The sequence below is a fragment of the Limulus polyphemus genome, unplaced genomic scaffold, assembly GCF_000517525.1.
Source record: "Limulus polyphemus unplaced genomic scaffold, Limulus_polyphemus-2.1.2 Scaffold5041, whole genome shotgun sequence".
Lineage (NCBI taxonomy): Eukaryota > Metazoa > Arthropoda > Merostomata > Xiphosura > Limulidae > Limulus > Limulus polyphemus.
Window position 1 is genome coordinate 52,031 of NW_013670651.1, and position 23,171 is coordinate 75,201.

General features: G+C 31.0%; 1 protein-coding gene across 3 annotated transcripts in view; it reads right to left on the reverse strand.

Annotated features, from left to right (window-relative positions):
* The window catches only part of LOC106472043 (neuroepithelial cell-transforming gene 1 protein-like), a 39,027-nt gene extending 16,302 nt beyond the window's left edge, over positions 1–22,725 (reverse strand). The window contains exons 1-11 of one of the 3 annotated variants that reach the window (XM_022400656.1): positions 22,528–22,725; positions 21,804–21,966; positions 17,494–17,569; positions 11,743–11,811; positions 11,074–11,178; positions 9,318–9,587; positions 8,656–8,815; positions 7,266–7,342; positions 4,501–4,660; positions 2,908–2,966; positions 1,298–1,339 (exon numbers count right to left, since the gene is read on the reverse strand). In XM_022400656.1, coding sequence (XP_022256364.1) covers positions 1,298–1,339; positions 2,908–2,966; positions 4,501–4,660; positions 7,266–7,342; positions 8,656–8,815; positions 9,318–9,587; positions 11,074–11,178; positions 11,743–11,811; positions 17,494–17,569; positions 21,804–21,877 — 1,092 coding nt within the window. In that variant the 5' untranslated portion in view covers positions 21,878–21,966; positions 22,528–22,725. Of the gene's footprint in view, positions 1–1,297; positions 1,340–2,907; positions 2,967–4,500; positions 4,661–7,265; positions 7,343–8,655; positions 8,816–9,317; positions 9,588–11,073; positions 11,179–11,742; positions 11,812–17,493; positions 17,570–21,803 lie in introns of all 3 variants that reach the window. The other 2 variants (XM_022400657.1, XM_022400655.1) reach the window with 2 other exon arrangements.
* Positions 22,726–23,171: the final 446 nt, after the last annotated feature.

The window sequence follows — 23,171 nt, forward strand, 5'->3', positions numbered from 1 at the left end:
AGGATAAATGGCCCGACATATCTAATATACTGACATATGAAGAGAGGGTGGTCTACTGATTATGTTTTTGAAGTTGGAAGGCAAAATATAAAGATGGATTTTGACAGATTCTATTTCAACTTTACCTGACAAATTGCTGTCTTCACATAGGCATGATGGAGGCGGACATAGCTATACTACATAGAGCATGTGCAGTGGAATGTTCCGTGGAAAGTAACCAATGAGGGAGTCACATTGTACTTATATGTTGGACCCTTTGTTTACTAAACATTGCAAGCACATGGAACATCATGGTAGTTTAGGCTGCCCCTCCCCCTATATTTGTAAGTCAGATTTACAAGAGTCACAGAAAATAACCCAACTGAAGAAGAAAAACTCAAAAATCCTCAAATCTGCAGAAAATTGACATTCCAGTTATCTGAAAAGTTTTGAAATTTTGACAAACTAAACAATTTATCTTTTCAAGTTAACAGTGAAAGAAAATGCGGTACTTTTTCCCATACCACATGCTTCTAAACAATAATTTTACATTGTAGAGAAAGTTGTGTATTGTAGTGTTATTTCTTCACTTTTTTATTAAGGAAATGTAAATGCGTTAGTTAGCCTACTTAAAAACTTTGTTGTTCATTTTTGTTCATAAGAGGTTACTTTAGAGCAGTTTGAGTTCCATTGTGATTATTTCAATTGTTTGTTAGGTAACTGGAGTGTTAAGAAAGAAACAGATGTCATGAAAGATTGTTAGGATCTATGCTATTACTATTTAAAATGTTTTAATAAATTAGCATTTACCAAAAAAAAACATTATTTTGTGTTTCTTATCATTTTCACTATTTCAAAATGCTAATAAAAAAAGATGGCAACTCCTAATGAAAAGTAATTTTGAAAAATAAAACAAATAGGATTAAGTTGTTGAAAATATTTGAGAGTTTTGCATAAAGGCAACACAAGTTTCAACCTGTGTGGATCTTTTTTTCCCCATGTCTGATAAAAATAGAATTATCTCAGCAGCTATTACATAATTATTATTATTATATTTCTTTAATAAACTGTTTATATTTTTATTAGAGAGAATCTCACATCATGTATCAAGAGTAAGTAATCTTTAACTTAATGAAAATGTCAGTGTCATCTTACAATTGTAGTGGATCAAAAATAATTAACTTTGGAAAAGTGTTACTATTATGTTCAAACACACCAAAATAGCTCTTAAAAACACTAAAGAAAAAAATACTGCAACCATACCATATAAAATTAAGTTATATGACTTAACAAAATAATGTATAGATAATAAACTTACAACTTCTGGCAGGCAGTCTTTGTCCTCATGACCTTGAGGTGTCTAAAATGTGAAAAATTAATACATAAAAGTTATACATAAAGAGATTTAGAAAGCAAATAACACTGAGTGTTTTGCTTTATTAGTAACTATAGAGAAACAATGATTTCTTAATACAATCTGCACCTCAGAACTTATACAAAGAAACAAAATCTACACCAAATTTTCTCCTACATCAAACCACATGTTAAAGCCCATATGAATAAAAATCCCTTCATAAATTTAGCTGGGTTGATGAGAGGTAAAATAATTCGAAACTGCAGTATTCAGCTGATCATAATGTGGGTTTTATGCAATATGAACAAACACACTTTATAGTCACAACCATATGTGAAACAAACCCTCAGTGCTAAACCTAGCTACAAAATTGAGTAACCTCAAATCTCCTTTTGATACAAAAAATCATCAAGGATTGTGTATAAATAAAATCTACACTAATAATTACAAATTTGCTTTTGTGTGAATTTTAGAGGTTGAAAGTATTGGAATTTCTTTCAGGAATTAAACCTTTTTTTTTTTTTAAGGTTAAATTCCTAAAGAGAATTTTAGAGCTGAATCTTATAGACTGGTATATGTTGTAAAGAAATATAATATTTATAATGACATAAGTGAATGATTCTGAATCTTACACTTTGATTGGACTTAATGGATATTTTGTAATGAAATGACATTAGTGGATTATTATGAATTTTTATAATTTCATATTAAAATCATCTAATGAATAACTCGGTGTTGTTTCTGATGTTAATGAATAGTGCACGATACTGTATTTTAATACAGTTGTTCTTGTTATCTTCATATTTTAGAACATGATTTATAAAAGAAACTGACATAAATAAAAGATGATAAATATCAAGCATTACAATATCTTTACCTATATAATGATATTTAAGGCCTAAAAAAAGTTTATAATATTTCTACCTACTTCCAAAAAATCATTAGGTAGATCAAATAAATTTTTTTTTGCGTTGTGAAATCATGACTGGAAAAGGAAAATATGACCATTATGCTAATGAAAATTAACAGTCAAGGTAAACCAGTCTTAATATGAGTAATGGAGTCCACAATAGAAAATTTATGCTTCTAATGAAGGCATAGAGTAGAAACATTGAGCATCTTGAAAGACTCTGTGGAGTTCACAGTAATTTCATGTATTCATAATTTAGTGAACTGTTTCAGTTTCAATTCAACTTTACTATTATTGTTTGAATGAAACCATCATTATTCATTAGCTCCGACCTATCTTCAACCAAAATTTTAGTGTCAAGAAGCTTCTGTAAACTGTATAGTGTAATTGAATATATTAATTCTTTGTTATGTCATTGTGTAAAGTGGTTTTATTAAACAGATGTCATATAACATTTTCTGTTCCAAGCACATTAACAAAATATTGAACACATTAGCTTAGGCCTATCCTCAAGGAGAATTATAATGCCATACATTTTTTTTTAACTTTGCATTGGTTTTGGTTTTCCTACTATTCCTCAAGCACACTGTTTATTCAGTCATAAATATTTGTTAGGAGTCTCAAAAACTGATACCACTCACCTAAATTCAAGTTTAATACTTACTTGTTTAAGTATAGCTTTTAGAAGTAAAGGATATTTCACTAGGCGATTTCTGGGAACATCTGTAAGAGAAATAACAGCCATGAATTTATCTAATGGAAGGGCTAAAAGTACTTGTCTGTCCAATATACAGTATTGTGTATGACAATTTCTTCAGAAAATAGTCACATAAAGGTTAAAGAAAGAGTGACAAAAGCTCTGCTCTACCTAATCACAATAGGAAACCAATTTACAAAGAAGAAAACGATATTATAAAAATAATCAGTATTAGCTACACAAAAACAAACTACAATATATTACAATTTATATTGCAAATATTTTTCCTTCTACTTGAAAACAATAACACACCTTCCCATTCACACATTTTAAATGGTTAAAAAAATATTTGACCTTGAGCTACAATTTTTCACTTTTATTGAGAATCACTTTCCAATCAAATTTCAAACTGTTTGGGAAAGTCCTCACCAAATAATTACCTCTTGACAATATAAGAACCACACAGGAGAATTATAATCATGCAAATACGGTAAAAATTCTCAAAACAGAAATTAATTTAAAAAGCTGTAAGGGAAAAGAAACTTGGTCAACATCTTAAATAAATAATCTTTGAGCTTTTTCTGTAGTGACATTTACTTCATCTGAAATTTTCTTGCATACTTAACAAGGAGTTTTTAGATACTACAGAGAACGAAGACTGCATTAGAAAATGAATTTTAATGTAAAGTAAAGATTTGATCGTATGTGGAGGTTTCATACAAAGTTTCTCATGAGCTATCTACACCAGCCCTCCTAATTTTGAAGTAAAAGAAAAGAGAGAGAATGCAGCTAGTCAACACTACCCACCATCAACTCTTGGGGTACTATTTCCCAATGAATAGTAGGATTGACCATTACATTATAACTCCTCCACTGCTAAAAGTTTGAACATATTCAGCAATGGGTTTTGATTTGATGACCTGCAGATTGCAAGTCGAGCACCCTAATCACCAGGCCATACCATACCAAACCCTGATGATGTAAAGAAAGCAAAGCCAAACATAAAGCATCACATTAGTTCACATAGTACATATTTAATATTTTAGCATTAAACATGTTGCTCAAGAATACAAAAACCTAGTAGAAAGGGCACATAAAAAACCCCAAAGGAACCAGGTAGATAAGCTGTAATTACCTAAGTTAGGTGGGTGGATGATTTACCTGACACCTAATGAAAATCCTGGAAGATTCTCTTTTGCGATCATAGTCCTCACTTTATAGACTGGGCTGGAATATAATTTCAGAGCCTATTGTCCTAAGTTATCTTTTGCCCAAATTATTTCAATTCTATGAAGAACAATCATAACTTTCTTTTTTGAAATTTTGTTCTTTGGCTCTTCACCATTTCTCAGTTTCACTGCATAAACATTTCTTCATAAGAAGGCTTTGTATATTTTACAGTCATAAGTCTATCTGTAACATAATATTATTTAATTGTTGGGAATTCACCGTACATATATATATTTACATGGTACTAAGTATGAAAATTGTCCCTGGCTCGGAGAAATGATGGCACACAAGTAAACTACTCCCCACCCCCCTCTATAACCTATGACCTACCAAGGAAACTCCAGAGATCTAGACGTCTGCTGAATGGAGATTCTAAGCATCTTTGCAGAAAGTCTTCAAACCTTGAATCATGGGTTTTCTTTTCTTCTAGAAGAGCTTTGGCAGTGAACTGGTTTGAGCAGTAAGGTATATAAGCCTTTAAACCAGGCACCTACATGTACATAAATATTAAAATATATTGCAGAACAGAACATTTGTGATTCTACAAAGTACAACCTTGTCTTGTATAAAAACTTAATTTTGTAAAAACAAAAATCTTTGCACCACATGATGCTGTTAACAACAAGAAATATGCAAAACAGGCATTAGTACTTTATTTTTTCTTTGTATAGCAACCGTGCTCCCATTAACACAGAAGAACAGCTAAAATACTATTTTTCTTCTTCAAACTTGATAGAAATCAACTACAACATTAAGATTACATGTTCCATTATATTCCTCAAAGACATTTCAAAAACTAGATAATGCATTTTCAAAAGCATCCACTATATTGTTGGAAAAACTACTACTGAAGGGCATGGTCAATAGAACACATCTAGGTAAAAATAGAATGAGGCCAAAACGTGTGTACATATCCAAATTTAAGTGTCCAGATGCATTGTTGTTACTGTTTTTTTTCAGCACATGAAATGATGCTCCCTTGGGTAGACAGTTTTGTTCAGTAACAAATAACTAATACAAGTAAATATTAAATAGGACTCTCATTTGCACAGTTTAATGATTAAAAGGTGTTTGTCTTCATGATACCAGCTCTAAAAACTCGATGCTATTGACTGAAATGTTGTAATTATTATTACAGAACTTGCCTACTGAAAAAAAAGTTGCTATTATTGTATTTTTGAATTAATCACTCAGTTCAGTAGGTTCTTCACTAAACATTAAAAACAAAGAAAGTTCAAAAGTACAGTTTAAAAAAATCCAGAAAAGAATGAGCATTTAACCCTTTCCACACAGGTCATGGGTCAAAAGCCATGTTATTGCATTTGTTGACTCGCATTCAAAATTATATTGAACTGCTATTTCATGAATTTGTCAATAAAATTGGTATCAAATTGTAGATTATAATTTAAATTTCAATGTTATACATTATTTAATTTCTTAATTTAAAAGTAAATATTAAAAAACACCTAAACATCGATTTTTGTGTGTCACATGGTATATTGAATGCAGCACTGGTTCAAATTAGAAGTTTGTGATGTCAAAATACAAAATCTATAGTTTCATATGAATTAGGAACTCAAATTACCTATATTAAGAAGCTAGAATATAAAATAAGAACCTCCTATCTTTTCTATTTGTTGAGATATCGCACATATACTGAATCAAACACAGTGGCCCCACTCACCTCTTTCCATTTTTAGAAATGCTCCCTTATGTACACTTACTTCTGTATATAACATGTGAATAACCAATCAAAAGCTCAGAATGTCCCCTTAGTGGCTTTCTCAGCCAATTTCAAGTGTTACAACATCATCTCTTTCTTTCAATACAAATCTTTAAGCTGGCGAGTCTTTAGTCTGCTCAAAATTTGATATTTTTTTAAGACCCAAATACAGCTTGATTATTAAGCTTGATAAATCATAGTGGACATGCAACATGCGAAAAGAAAAAAGGCACGAGGAAAAAAAATTGCTTAACAAACCTTAAGACTTAATTAAAAAAATCTGATATTTTGCATATGAAAGCCTTGTAATAATGTTTACTGATAATCTGTCAAATTTCGTGAACATACGCTTATTAATTTAAAAGTTATAGCATGAAAACTATAACAAGTACCAAATGGTTATGAGGTTGGTCCCAGGGACCGAGCCTGTGCTGAAAGAGTTAATTTACTGTTCTGGCAAGTAAATATGATTATGATGGATCACAAGACACAGGATCTAAAAACTGTGGCCCAAAATAATGTTTTCTGATATTTCATAATTTCTGAATGGTTTTGGAGATGATTTATCTAATCTCTGAAATGTCCTTGAGGTATAATGAACATTAAGGATCATACTTGAGACTACTATCAATCATTACATGCTTTAACACTTAAAACCATTTGAAGAAAATGTTGAAAGGATACGTAAAAGCAACTTTATATTCAGTAGGATGCACACAAAAGGTTATTCAGCAAATCTCATACTTCAGAAATTTTACTAAATAGCTACAAAATAAAACACAACTGCCCAATAATTGAAAAAATAATTCACTGGTACTGCACAGAAACTTTCAACTATTACATTTTCTGCATGAAGTACATTGCCAAAATTGACTGATAGTGTGTAAATATGCAGATACGGACCTTTGGACAACCAAGTGCGCTATCTTTTCTTGCCAATTATGTGACAAACTTTATAAACTTTTTGTAAGTTGTTGCAAATAATTTTAATGATAAGAAACTATCATAATGTTTATCACAAAAACTGATACATATGCATGTGAGGTGTAAAGATGACTTAAAATCAGTTGAAAGGCTCCCAAGTGTAGACTCCAAAATTTTAGGCATTCCTAAAATTTTGAATTAATATCAAGTGTTGATTAAACATATCATAATAGCATAGAATGTATAAAAAAAAGTATCATTTTACAGTTGTGAAATTATTGTAACTCAACTCCTTGGTGAGAGTTATCAATGACCAATGAAGTTTGCAATGAAAATTCAATATTGTTGTTTGTGTTTGGTATGTGACTAGCAAAGAAAAAAAAATTCAATTAATATTCTAATACTTATTACTATAAATCAGCTATTAAGAGATAATGCCTTTACATACCCACTTCTGCATGACTTGACCAAGAGAGCTGATTGCATTATCTTCTTTTCTTTGTGCCTTCAGTGCATCTAGTAGATCTATCAAAGAAAACAGTTAAATGCTGCATAGTATATTCATGAAAATTTTGTATTTCTGAAGAATTGTGAGTTGTAGCTGTGATTTAGTGTGAATATTTCTATCATACCTAGAAGCTTATGAAACATTTTAATAGATATTTAAATTTATAAATGGCTGGGGTGGCAAGGATTTAGCTAACAATCATCATCAACAGTCATTAATTGCATGCAGCAACTTCTTCTTGTCAATTCAGCATAAAGTTGGCATTTCATACAAATCTACTCAAAATCCCAGTCTCCTACAACAGTTTTGAAGTCACCCTAAAATGTAAATCAGATTAAACCTACAACTTGAGAAACATGTTTTGACTGTTCAGTGAAATGAATTTCCCTTGCAATATTGACTGACAAATCTTTCCTTCCTAGCTTTAGCTGGTTGCAATGAAACACTTAAAATCACCAACCAAATGATGAATCATTTTTTAATAGATGCAGCAGGCAACAGGCTCATAACTGGCTTTTAAATAGCATTTATTGCAACAAAGTATTTCTGATTTTACAGAAGTAAATTAATAACAAGTTAACACAGTATCTTTAAATTTATACAGAAGGTTTTTGTAATCACAGCCATTATATTCAAGGTGGATTGTTCAAAAATATTTATGGTTATGTTGCGACAGCGGAAGTCGCGTGATGCTGGAAGCATGCTCGCTGGAGTTTCACGAAGGATCATAAATTATTGAGTAACACTGCGAATGTTCGAGTGTTTGCTAGACACCCTCTTTTTTTAGTATATAAGACTGGCGAGAAAAACAAGCGGTATCGGAGATATAGATAATTGAGTCAAGCAAACAGTAGGCACCATAAATAAAGTGTGTGAATCAATGTGAATTATAGCGTGTGTTTATAAAAGTAGTTAAGTTTAAAGTGACTGTGGAAATTCTGTGTATTACTGTGTATCAAGAAAGAATAAACTAATTTTAATCAAGACAGGACTTGTATCGCTGAAGTTCTTCAGAAAGAATTTCTACCGGAAATTAACAAACAAGCAGCTATGTAACAGTTAGATAATAATACAGAGAAGAATAATTTTATACAAGGCCTTAAAGAAAGCAAAGAATCAATCAGAATACATTTACTACAGGAAGTAATGTCAGTGCTGGATAAGCTCTCCTCCCCCCATTTTGACTAATAAAGTTTTAGAGTTAGTAGCCATTTTGCCTATTGACATATTAACTAGCTGAGCTAAAGTGGTATTTTTCTCGCATACCTATAGAGTGGAGTTTGAGTAAGATGATCTATGACTATTAGTTCTACTTGACAATAATGTGTACCTTGATGGAGGCATAAAAGTTTATCCATTGGACCAAATATTTGTCTCAGTTCTTCACTATTCAATATTTCAAGCTGGATGAGAGAATGCCGATATATCTGTAAGACTAAATTAAGATCATCCACCATATCTTCTTCTCCCTGATACAGTTCAAAAATTGCCTGAAATAGCAACATAGACAATATGAAAAAGGAAAACACTGGTGCATATCAATTTTATCATTGCATATCCACATAAATGAGGTATATTCAAGTAAGCACAAATCAACATAAAACATGAAAAGGGCCAACATACATCAGGCATACCTATATAATAAATTTCAAAGGTATTGACATACAAATTCTGATAAAGTTACGAATTATGTAACTGTGCCTTTGAAATCATCTTTTAATAACTCAAGTGTTTGAAGTCTCATTAGACATACAATAAAAAAATTATGGTCGTTAAATGCTCCCATGAGCCTGAGATATTAGTTGTCTTTATTGTAAACATTTTAACCAGGGACAAAATTACTTTAAGAATAGTTTCATGTAAAGGTTTTGTTTCTAGTTAAAATGTTTAGTACAAATGTAACTATAATATCTCAGGCTTATGGGAGCATTTAACAGCCATAACTTTCTAAACACTTTTAAGAACGTGAGTGTGATAAGCTTACAAATATACCTCTTGACGTTTGAGTTCTCTATGACTCATATTTTCTTTCATTACTTGAGCTCTTTCCTCTGATAATGTGTCCAACCACAGCCGAGAAGTTCGACATTTCTTTGGAGTTGCTTTGGGTTGTTTATAGGGAGTAACAGAGGGAGAAGATGCTCCCGATGATTTACGTCTTAGTTTTCTAGAACTGTTGTCCCCACTCAGAATGGTCTGAGAAACTGCTACTGGTATGCTGCTGCTTGGTTTTGATGAAATATTTAGGTTGCTCAGAGAACGCTGGAATTCACAAGAAAAATTTCTACAATGCATTTAAAAGCATCTGATAAGAAATAAGCTGACTATCAGAACATAAAAATAACTATACATTAATGAAACAAACTTTATATAATAAACTAAACAGAGCTACTTAATATAAATCAATTAACAATTTTACATCCACTCTAAAATTAAGGGTAGTTCACCAATAAAAAAAAAGTATATGACCTATATGGTCAACTCTAATTGATATATTCTGTCAAACTAAACAATGATCTTGAAACAAGTCTATACTCAATGATCTCCTATTAGAACTGAACCAAGAAAGCACACCAGAATTCAAAAGGTAAGAGTGGTTTCTTTGTCCAGTTGACGACATCACCTTGTGACCTATCTTCTCTGACAGCATTGGTCAGCTGTTACATTTAGATAAGATCAGCTCAGCCAGTACAAGATATTACAGTGCTAATCCTTTCTACTCGAATGTTATATTTTATTGCTATATCCTCCTGGGCAGAACAAACATTATCTACTATAGAGAACAAAGATATAAAGCAACTAGAAGAAGGCAATCTCAACAACTCTATGGGCCATGCATTTATGTTAACACTGCATAGAAACTAAATAAATGAAAATTTTAATAATTCCTATATAATTGAAGTAAATAGAAAACATGATATACCTGCATATCATAACAGTAAAAAACACACGATTAAATAAGTTTCTGTATTACATTATTTTTTTCAATTTCTCAACTTAATTGAATGTGCAATGGACTGACCCCTTAATGGAAAAGGAATGTTGACTAATACCAAATTTAGTATGTGTATCTAAACAAATTGTAACTAGCTTTCAGTAAAATGTACAAGTCTGTTGTATGCAAAAAAAAAAGTGTGTTAGAAAAGTAAATATACTTAAAACATGTATATGAATTGCCAACATCAAGTCAGAATGCAATGTGATGTTCATGTGAAGAATAAAAATACTTTTGTCTACATACCATTTGATATTGTATTTACATAACCTTTATACCTCCTAAATGCCTATGTAAGTTTTTTCTGCATCTCTTTATATTATTTCTGGTATTTTCTCTAACATCGACTGTTGCAAAATGAGCAGTATAGGGTAAAATGAATAGTTGATAACTCTGACATGAAATACATAATACCATGTTCAATGGCACTCTGTACAAGGAAAAGGCATGCATAGTTTGACCCACACCCATACTCATAGGATTAAAGAAAAACAAAATTCAGAACCTTAATTCTAACCAATATTATAAAGCTGTTTCATAATCAATTAAGTAATAGTTAATTCTCACTTAAAACACTTTGTGCAATTATATATTCATTTTATTGTTTTATTCTAAAAATATCTCTTACACCTTTTATAAATACAATACTTGCACAAATCTGAAGAGTGCACAAACACACAGAGTAAATATGTATGATAATTTCTTTCACTAGTTCATTAAGTATGATAATTTTAAGATACCTAATTAGCTTACCTGAAAAACTTCTCCCATTCTCTTCACTGGTTTAGCCGGAGATAACAATGAAGTGAATGATGAAAAACTAGAAATTCTCTTTTTCCGTTTAGACCATGGTTCTTCCTAGATTAAAATAACAACTACATATTAAAAACAACATTTATTTTATTCTGTGCTGCAATATATTTCATTTTAGTCAGCATATTCTACAAATATAAACATTACTAAAAAAAATTACTTGCAATTATAGTTTTATATTAGCAAATACAAACTGGTTCTTAAAAACTTCAATTTATTTTTTAAATTAAAGGTACAACGAAGAATTTCATTCATTTGAATGTAAAAATTATCATTCCCTTACCCTTGTATAATGAAATGAAGAAAAAAAATTGGATGAAAAATTAATTTAACTATTCTTATATGTAAATAATATAAAAAATCATGTTATTAACTTAATGATTTTAACAGTACTTCACAACTATAAAAAAAAACATTTCTAGACAGATACTATAATATGAACTGTAAATATGTGATACACTCATCTATGAAAGAATCCTTATCAAAAAAACAACTTGCTCAATCAGTGTTATAAACTTATAATAAAAAATAATTGTCTTGTACCGTTTAAACTAATTTAAACATTTAATTTTCATATACACAAGTCATCATCAAGGCAATTATACCCACATTTAGAAGAGAAATGTCAAAACTTGCTATACTCAGATTATCTTCATCACTCTCTCGTTTTCTCTTTTTCTGTAATGATAAACCATTTACTTGTTAAATGGAAAATATCACAAGTTGTCGAGAACAATAATGAATATATTAAAATAACTGTAGTCTTTGAATTTACTCAATGATTATTTTGGAAAGTAAGGCTGTTAATTCTTTAACATTTTTGCTGCCACCAGTAGTATTAATAATTCCTACACTAGTGTCAACTAAGCTTTTCTTTTTTTACTTAACGCAGTTGTCTAATATTTATATGGGTAACTAACCTATGTTTAGTTAGCTCATTGAAGCCAATTGTAATATGTGTCCCAACAGTGTGTTATGAGGTCCATAACTAAAAGTCAGTTGTGACCCACAGGTGGGGCACATGGCAGCAAATGTGTTAAAAGATACATGCAGCAACAAACTACATAGTTTACAAATCCTTTTATTTTAGCATTTGTGAGACTTACTGTTGATGGAGTTAGCTCATATGTCCATAGAATTTTGAGACATTTATAAACACTAAAACAATGTATATTATTAAATACCATTAAAAATGGCTGCTATATAATTTGTGCATTTTTCGTTGATGTATTTATTTGTTATATTTGAATACTTCATACAAATATAAAATTGAAAACAATTTATGACAGAATTGAGAAATGTTACAATAGGATTTTCAAACAAATCAGCTTCTTTTACCAAGACTTAAATGTGTTCATGTACTATACATGTACAAGAACTGACCATCAAGCAACTGTTACATATAGTTAGTTCTATACACGATGATAAAAATGTTGTAAACCAACATGTTTTTTTTAAGTATGCCTGAAGCAATTGGATATTTTTGAGGGAATTTTACAATTGCTTCAGTATTTTTAGCATTTTAAAAGAATTTAAGAAAGAAGTTGTAATAATTTTCTGAGTTTTTAAGTGAACATATACATGAAGAAATGGCATAAGTATAAGATACCTGTGTTACGAAATAAGGTCAAGAGCTAGGAAAGTACAGCTTGCTGGTTAAGTGGTATTGAGAATCATAAGTTATTGAAGCATGAGTTAAGAGTTATAAAAAATAAAGCTACAACAGAGATGTTGAGAAAAACGCTAGCCATAAGTTTGACAGTGATAAGTTACTGATGCCGAGTTAGTAGTACAGTAAAGGCTACTAAATAGTTTACGATAACATCTCAAATCAGCGCTTTGATGCGAGATCTGTTACTCCAGACCAGTGTAATAGTACAAGTAAAAAGGCAACTGGAGCACTCATCATCACAGTAACCAATTACTTGAGAGTTTTGGTTCTTGTTTTGGAATAGCCCAAGTTGCACAGATTGACCAATAAAGTGTTAGAACTACATGTGGGTAGTTAGGAATACTATTAGGAAGGTCAAAAATATACAAAGAAAATGTGGTTTAAAAACTTGTGTCTGGAGCTAAAAATCAGTTCTCTCCAGAATCATTGATAATCCAGAAACTATGAAGGTTTCTTAACTGCGAAGATTTACCAGCTCAACTATGTTGTAAGTAATGAAACTATTTCTCTCTTAATAAATTAATGTGAATTGGATAGACTCTAAAGAAGCATATAAAAACTAAGAAACTTGGTGTTATGTATGAATTATAAGTATTAATGTTGTTAACCCAAATGTATTTTTCTTTTATGAAGAGTTAATAAATGATTAAAGAAGTGTATTTTATGTTAAAAACTTAAATAGATTTGATGTATTGTTTTGAATATCAGTTTCAGAATCAGTTTCTTTAGTCTAACCGTAAATCTCCTCAAGTTAGCAACTTGTGAGTTCCACTCGCCACTGCAATTCTCAAATAAATAAATTTGGTGTAATCAACAGCATAGTCGAAACTCCAACAACTACCCCTAAGAGCACCGTCCATTACATGCTGTTTGAAATATTACAGTTGTGCATGCTGTTATGATTCACTTCCTCAATTTTACCAGGTTTAGATGTGTGGAAAAACAAGCATTTGTTATATCCCCAACAGAAAAAGTATAATGCTGTAAGATTAGGACATTGTGCAAGATCTCCAGACAACAGAATTGTTTTGATATGTTCCTACAAGGTTAATAGCTCCTACCAACAAATTACTGTAATAAATGGAGGTAGCTAGAGAAGCACAAACATTACTTAATAAAATGAGAAGTAAGAGTGGCACATGAATTGTGAGTCACCCTGTATTTTGATGCTCAAAGAGATCATGTGATGATTCCCAGTGTTAGTACATATATTAGATTATTACAGTGAAACTGAAAAACTAACAATTCTGATTTATGTGTGATCTCCATATGATATGCATGTCCAGTTTGCAATAGCAGTGTTAGAATATTAGCAAGTTATATACTATCTTAGATAGAAATGTCCAAGATAATTTAAAAACCATTACAAAAACTAGAATTAGAGAAAACATATAAAGACATCAAGTAGAATAACAGATTAACTGAATGTACATGGGATCTGGTTCATTGGCCTGGCCCCACGATGGAGAAGGAATACTGACTATAATACCAAATTTACTATGTGTATTTACACAAAATGTGGCAAGCTTTTAATAAAATGTACAAGTCTGTTGTACAGAAAAAATCAGACGTGTTACAAAAGTTTTGTACTCAAGATATGTCTGGAAATGCCAATGTCAGTCAGACAAGTTAGAGTGCAAGGTGATGTTCTTGTGAAGAATATAATAGTTTGGCCAATCATGCAGTTTACATATAGCATTTGCATAAGCTTTAGAACTTCCAAAATGCTTAACTACAGTTTTCAGTATCTCTGCATATTGTATCTGGTATTTATTCTCCTCTATCATAAACTGTTACTACATTAGAAATGCAGGGTAAAATAAATAGTTGATAACTTTGACACGAAATACATAATATATCGTGTTTAATGACACTTTGTAAAAGGTTGTGGCATATGCACTTGGATCCCCACCTGTGCACATAAAAAAAGCTTATCTTATAGGAAAGAACAAAGCAAAGTTGTTCAGCTACCCCATCACAATATTGTTACGACAGCGGATGTCACGTGACGCTAGTAACACGTCATGAGCATCTAGAAAAATATGTCCCTTCGCGAAGCCTCGAGTTTTTACTAGATGTACGGTATTCTTGTATATAAGATGGCCAAGAAGTGACGGCAACAATGGAATTGAATTGCAGACAGAGATAGAGACGGACACTTGAGTCAAGCGCGTGAATTATAGCATTTGTTTAAGTTATAGCGTGACTGTGGAAATTCTGTGTATTACAAAGTTGTATTGAGAAAGAATAAACTAGTTTTATTTAAGAAAGGACTTGTATCGCTAAAGTTTCTTTGGAAAGCATTTTTTACGGAAAATTAACAAACGAACAAAGACGTAACAATATAAACAAGTAATACAAATGAATTCCAATTAAATGGTACATGCAATACAAATATGGATGTTGTTCACAAAGAACTTACTATTTGACTTTTGGATTATGTAGAAAGCTTTATTGACTAAAACCACAAGTAATGCTCATTTTTATACTCATAGAGAGAAGATAAAATTGGATTTCGATTTCATGCAATAAACTTTGCCAAGCTCCTATCGGACTCCTGCTTCATATACAAAGCTGCCAAGGAAAATATTCTCATGTTGTAAAATGTAAACACAGGTGACTTTGTTAGCTGTTGTCATATTCAGGGTCATGGATATTAATGAACACAGGCTAGGATTTAGGAATGTAAAATATCACTGTTTAGGTTCTGGGAAAACTATAGAACTTCTACTTTTGTTACCAGATATCTTTGCAGGAAGTACTTGCCAAGTTTATGGTAAAGGAAAATTCCTTGAGCAATGCTCTCATAGAGCAAACACTGGAAATTATCATGACGTCTCTGCCTGTACAATAATTTGATTTGATAGGTCTCATTAACTTGTTTAGCAGAAATGAAACTGTGTCATATAATGTGAAATTCTTGTAAAGAACTTAAGAACAGTAAAAATGTTTTAAGCACTTTAACACATGCCACCAAGAAAATGGCTAGATAGAAAATATATATATACACACATTATACACCTAAAAGCACAAATAGTAGTTCTAAATTCCATTTCTACAACATGCATTAGAGAGAAAAACAAAAGTGGTCTGTTGGATATACCTGACTGTTTATTTCATTTTTTAAGTTTAATGTGAATGTTATGATTTAGATTGTTTACATAGCATGAGTGTTAAAGTAATGTTACGACAGTGGAAGTCATGTGACGCTAGTAACACGTCATGAGATGAGCTTCTAGAAAATTCATGTCCCTTCGTGAAGCCTTGAGTGTTTACTAGATATGTGGTACTCTTGTATACAAGACCACCAAGAAGTGACGGCAACAATGCAGTTGAATTGCAGACAGAGATAGAGACATACAGTTGGGTCGAGCGCGTGTCATTTGTTGTGAATTATAGCTTTTGTTATAGCATGACCGTGGAAATTAAGTGAATTTCAAAGTTGTATTGAGAAAGAATAAACTAGTTTTATTTAAGAAAGGACTTGTATCGCTAAAGTTTCTTCAGAAAGAATTTTTATGGAAAATTAACAAACGAACAGAGACGTAACAGTAAGTTATTTTTAGAAGCAAAAGACATCACAGGTTTGCTTACTTAACTGTTTATGAATCATTTGTTGTGAATTGACATAATGTTACTCGAACCTTCTGATTTTTTCTTGTTGCTTTAAGTGAGTATTGTTACATCATAAAGTCTCGTAGTTTGTAAAAAGTTCTATGCCTCAGTCAGGTAGTTACTGTATGTAAGTTAGTGAAAGTCAAAACAAAAGTGAAGTTAGACTGTGATTGAAAGTTTAGCTGTATCAGGCGATTTCTAAAGTGAGTTTCGCAGCTCGTATTGCAACAAAACTGTATTTTCTTATAAGAAAGCCACAATACATTTTATCTTAAATACTAGAGAACCCGTGGGCCTATGACCCACATTTAGAGGGCTGCTATAATGTAAATTTAATACTCAAATTACTCTTTTGCATTCTTTTCAGTTTAATGATCATTGCCACTATAATGCAAATTTAATTTATTTAACTAAGTTATAAATGGTAATTAGTTGGTTTACTTATTTATGTGCTCTAATGTAAATCAATGCCAAATTTGAGGTCCGCTTCTGGGCAATTCCCATAAAAGGGCCTCTAAAAGGTTGGGTGAAAAATTTTTACCTTTGTGCAAACCTCAGGGCCAAGATGATTCATTTAGCATCATTTAGAAGTTGGCAAGTTCAGCAGTTTAGGAGTAGAAAAGTTTTTTTTGGGAAATCCCTAGGTTCCCCAACATGTGGGGTGAAAAATTTCACCTTTGTCCAAACCTCAGGACCAATAGAATTCATCTGGTACCATTTAGAAGTCAGTGCAACCAGCAGTTTAGGACTTACATGATACACATACACAGACAATTAAATATTTTTATATAGATAAGCTATAACTACCTTTAATGTTTTTAACTAATTTTACGGATTAACTAAAATTGTATTATGACCTCAAGTCACTTAATTAATCTATGAACTTAATCCTTGCCCATTTATGTCAATTATGTTATGACCTAACATTCACATACTTGTGTAAAATACATTATTACCTTATGCCAAAACTTAAACCTTTAAATTATGAAATTGCATCTTCATTCACAAACATCAATTAATATATGCTCTTATGTTAATAAATTACAATGTAACTAGATAAAAAGACTACTCACAGAAATAAACTGGAAGCGCTTTGACTTGGGTGGAGGTTCCAAAAACAAACTTGTATCCCCTTCATAGTGTGTACCACTGAAAGTAGAAAAACTAGTATAAAGATATTTAACCATTTTTTATACAGATACAAATACAAAATTTAAATGTTGGTATTTCAAATTAAAAAAAATCCAAATGAAAAAGAGAAGTCATATATTATATATATCTCAACAGTCAGTCAATCACAAAACAGATATTTCAGCTCATTATGATGTGCAAATAATACATCCATACCATTTAAATAATTTTTTAAATAAATATATCTTTATTCAGGTGAATTTATGTTAAAACATTTTAAATTTTAGTTCAGGTTGTCTATGCTTGGTCTAATGTTCAGAACAAACAGTATATGCCCAAGGGTGAACTACCTATAGAAATCCTACTCTTAGGTAATCACTCCATGGTCAGGACCAATGCAAGTGTGTTTCTTTGCACATGGCCAGAAGACCTTATCAAATAGTGTTATCTGTTAGAAGTTGAGATGATCATCTCTAATTTCATAAAAAGCATCATGACTGTTCATAAATCATTATTCCTTGGTGAAAAGAACATTTTAAAGCTTTATCTTGCTATACTGTTCTCCATATCCTTTAAAACCAGGTGTAAGTATATTTTTTATTAATTTAGTATATCTAAAAAAAAAAAGTAAAATGTTATGTATCTGCTCGTTTGATAATTTCCCGTAAAAATTCTTTCCGAGAAACTTCAGTGATACAAGTCCTTTCTTAATTAAAACTAGTTTATTCTTTCTCATTACAAACTTTGTAACACACTTAATTTCCACAGTCACATTAACTTAAACACATGCTATAATTCACAATGAATGATTCACGCTCTTTACCGTGCTTGACTCAGTTGTCTGTCTTTATCTCTGTCTGCTATACAATCCCAATTAATTGTCTGGTGCACTTATATACAAGAATAGAGGGCACCTAGCAAATACTGGATTATTCATGATGTTCCCTGATCTTTCTAGAACTCAATACGTGTTACCAGCGTCACGTGACTTCCGCTGTTGTAATACATGGTTCATCTGTATTCCTTTAGTTATGACCAATAAAAGTGAACATACTGCATGGATTAAATAAAAAAAAAAATTCATGAGGGAATGTAATTTTCCCAATAGCTTTCCCATGAGTGAATATAGTGATGTCATTTCTTTGAAAAATAACACAGTGTTGAGAAACCAGATCTTGCAGGTCCAACACAAAGTTCATATACAACACATATTTGTAATTTAGAAGTTTCTTGTGAATTCTTTTTACTTTAGCTTGATCTTCTGCTTTGTAACTCTTGTGTGATGCACAAGTGAATAACAATGGGAAGCCAGTTCCTCATCATCTTGGAGAGGGCTTTCTGCTTTTGTCCAAACCATCATATCCAATTAGCTCACACGTTTTAAAACATGACTCTCTATACTTTCACATCTTTCATCACGTTCCCTTATACGTTAAGGAAAAGTCTTTAAAAATAGTTGCTCACTATGTCTATACTTAGCATAACAGAGACCCAATCACTTCCAAAACCTAATAACTTTGATTTCTGAACAGGTATACTAAAATGCTCAAATGCACTGTGTAATGCTAACACTATGCCCTCAGCCTTTGTAATTCTAACAGTTTTAGAAACATGGATCTCTCTCATTCATGATATAAATATATATAATGTCATTCTGCAAGTCACTTCGATCTATGCTACTTTCACGAAAAAAAAGTCAGGAAATTTCAACATTCCTTTCAGAGCATCTTCGTATCAATTTGCTATCTGCTAAATGAAAACTGCATTGTTTATCATTCTATTAAGTGTCATTAACCAGTAAATCATTTCAACTTCAAAAACCAAGTATTCTTGAGCAATCAGTACATGATTCTTCAGAAAATGGCATATATGTAGTCTTGAAAAGCTTAATCATTTTATCTTCTGTGGCCTTTTCTATTTTTTTTCAACCCCTTAAAAAGCATGTCCTTTGCTTAATTTTTATAAGCTTTTTTCACTTTCTCTTTAGGGATGACAGTACAGAGGTTAAATGTAATAACTGATCTAGTGTTTTACTGGAAAATGCAGTGTAGCCATTATTTTTATTAACACTAGTAAGAGAATGTTTGATTTTGATGTTAAAACATTCAAATTTTTCCTGGAAGAGATAAATATAAGAAACAGAAAAACACTAAGGCTAGAGAGAGAGAAAACAGTTTAAAGAACAAAGAATTTTACCTGGTGTTTCTCATAAGCATAATGCAAAAATATTTCAACTTGCTTGAGTTGAAAGATTAATGAGTAGTTGAAATTATCAATAGTACATGAAATTCACAGTCAATGGCTTAGATACCATAACAAGTATATATACAGTGTTTTATTTGGTTGTGATAGGAATATTTTCAGTCATACAGATTGAAATATTTTTAATAATCAAACAATGTTAACAACTATCTTCTTAACTGCTGTATGTAATTATACTCGGGAAAGGCAGAAGGTACTACCCACGTAGTGAAACCTTGTAAGGGTGTATTCAAAGACATTTTTGATTACAAGTCTAAAAAGTAATTATCTCTTTATTAAAATCATTAGATAGACCTCACTTGGAATACTGTGTACACTTCTGGTCTCCTTAACTTATGAAAGGATGTTGACTTACTCGAAAGGATTCAGGGGAAAATTACTAGGATGATTCCAGGGATATAAGGGTTATCTTGAGGGGATAGGTTAATATTTCTTAACTAATTTTATCTTGAGACAAGAAAAGAAAGATGTTATCTTAATGAGTTTATAAAATTATCCAGGAGCTTGATATGATAAAGGTCTCCAATTTCTTCATACTCTATTTTGAAGACAGTAGGACACAAGTTTAAGATTGGGAAAAATGTATAGCACCCAATCCACTTGTTTTAAAATAATATATATTCAAAACAAGTCAAATGTATGTACAAAAGTTTGTTACACTATTACTTATCCACAGTTGAATCTAGAGCTTTAAATAATTATCTTTCTTAATCAAAAGTCCACACAGGCTGGTTCACATACTTTAGACAACAACTGACAAGACAAATTATTATTATTATTCTGTTTGTTATTATAATGCAAACTGTGATACTTTCACTTTAGAAATTTCCCATTATGGCTAAATTGACAATCAGGCAGTCTAACTTCACTTTTTTCACTTTCACTAACTTACTTACTTCCTCTCTGTACCTGCATGTATTTATAACACGTGACAGAAAAATCTAGAAATATCTAGCCCTCTAGTAACAATAATATTAAACATAATAAGAAAACTTAGAAGTTTCGAGTAAGATGATGTCAACAATATTACAAAACACTAGTACAGCAATTACCCTGCATACACAACGTATGATTAGTACAGTTATGTAATGAAAATTGTCATAATTATTGCTTTAAAATAATTAACTTTTAACACCCTTGTTATGAAAACATTAAATAAACTAAATAATAACTCTTAAACTGAACAGCCTTGTATATCCAACAATGATGCAATACAAGTACAATTATTTTAAGATATTATTGAAGTGGTATTGGAATGTGGACTATATTTAAGTTTGACTTGTTTAATACTTTTTTTGGTTTAAGTTTGACTAATATGCTGACAGGCCTTCTGCCATACTGTGTTTTCTTAACACTAACAGTATCTCTCATTTAAAACATTAATTACAACAATAATGTATAGGACAACATTTAAAGACAACAAGGGGCCTGTTAGTCCATTGAAGTTGTCTCATCAACTTATTAAAAACAACACAAATACAGCCTTGATAATTTAAATATTTATCCAACCTCCCCTTAAGTTTATTGAATCCATACATCTTAAAGCAACTCATTCCTAGGGCCAACTACCCAGTTAGAAAAGCAAAACACAAGCAGATTTGGGACAAGACTGAACAACAATTACTTTCAACAACAGAATCTGTAAAATGGGTCTTAACTTAGAAATACTGGAAAGTGTCCTACAATCATAAAAGTATTGTTAAGTAGTTATATGAACACAAATGACTATATTTAAATTACATTAAATTTTTTTTTTGTTTTTGTGTGACCTTTATTGTTTTGTCACCATGTTGTTTTGTACATCATTATGATCAAGACAAGTTGTTGAGTCAAACAGGTTCTCGAATTAAAACTGTACACATGATGATTAAAATCACAAAAGAAATACCAATGGTATGGAAAGTTGTTTTTTTACACATCTTAGCAAAAAACAATTTACAGAAGTTCATATACCTCGGTTACTAAACTATGAAATAACATTTGTTTTTACCTTATATGCACTGTTTCATTGGGAACTATCAAAACCTCATGGCTTAATGCTCCATCTATTGATGATCCATCCATAATACTTGATGCAGAGCCAGTTTTTTCCAGCTTTTCTTGATGAGAAAGTTTAGGCTTATGTTGCACAAGATCTTTATCGAAGTGTTCTTCTAAAACCATTTTATTCGGGTATACAGTTTTTTTAAATTCTCTATTGGCTCCGTTTCTGTCCAAAATTTCTAACTTTAAACCTAATTGTTCATAATGGCTTTGAAGTGGTTTAATGTTTAAGGGCATCAATTGGTCTAATGAAATTTCTTTATCAGGTATGCAGTCACATTTTCCAAGAAACATACTACTAGCATTATATGAATTAATTTTTACATTTATCCAAATTTCTGATACTAATAGATCAGTTAGAACTCATTATTTCAGATGTAATCAATGTATTATTATTAGACCTTTTGTGTACAGACCCAAAAATTTTTATTTCTGTCATTGAAAGTTTACAGAATTTCTCTAAAATTTGTCCAACTTATAATTTTTGGCAATGTAGTTACCTACACAATTTATTCATGTCTTGATATGGATTTTAGACTAAAACTTAGAAAAGTAACAACAGACCTACACTAAAATTTTCAAGACAGTTAACGAACTTAATGTCTTAAGCCTTAGTTAAGGCAATACAAGTTACCCAAGTGCTGCAATTCAACACTTAACTCAGTACTTACACGAAATCACACATTTTTCGACATTGCTTTTTTTATTCATTGAGTCAGTATGTACGTCTTTCACTATGTTACGTTACAGAACTTCAGAAGATAAGGTTGTACTTCTATGATTCATCGATGTTACTAATAGTACTAATACTTCCTTTTTCGTTGATAATTTTCTAATTAACAATATGTTAAAATTATTAATAAAGATTCATATTGATACAGTGAAATTTAATTGCAGAAATGTAGTAAGAGTAAGAATAACAATAAGTAACAAGATAATAAAGCTCAATTATTATTATTTAAATTTTAATGAATTTATAAATACTAAATAAGTAAATTACTACACTAATACTATAGTCTATAGGCGTATACTATACGGTAGTCTATACTGTATACTTATTAATAGTAATACAAAGTAAGTGGCAAAGGCACTAAATAAACCTAAGTTAAAAATGAGAAATAGAAAACCGATTCAAAAACTTATACACTTGTTTTCATTCAACTTAAACTAGTAACATTAATATTGCCAATACTAAGAAATTAGAGTTCGCTTATTTCAAACATCCCACGCCACACTTAATTACATCGCGTTATCCAATCACATTTCTTTAAAAATGTGCGGCACTAGTGTCCTCTAGCGACCTACTACTAATTAT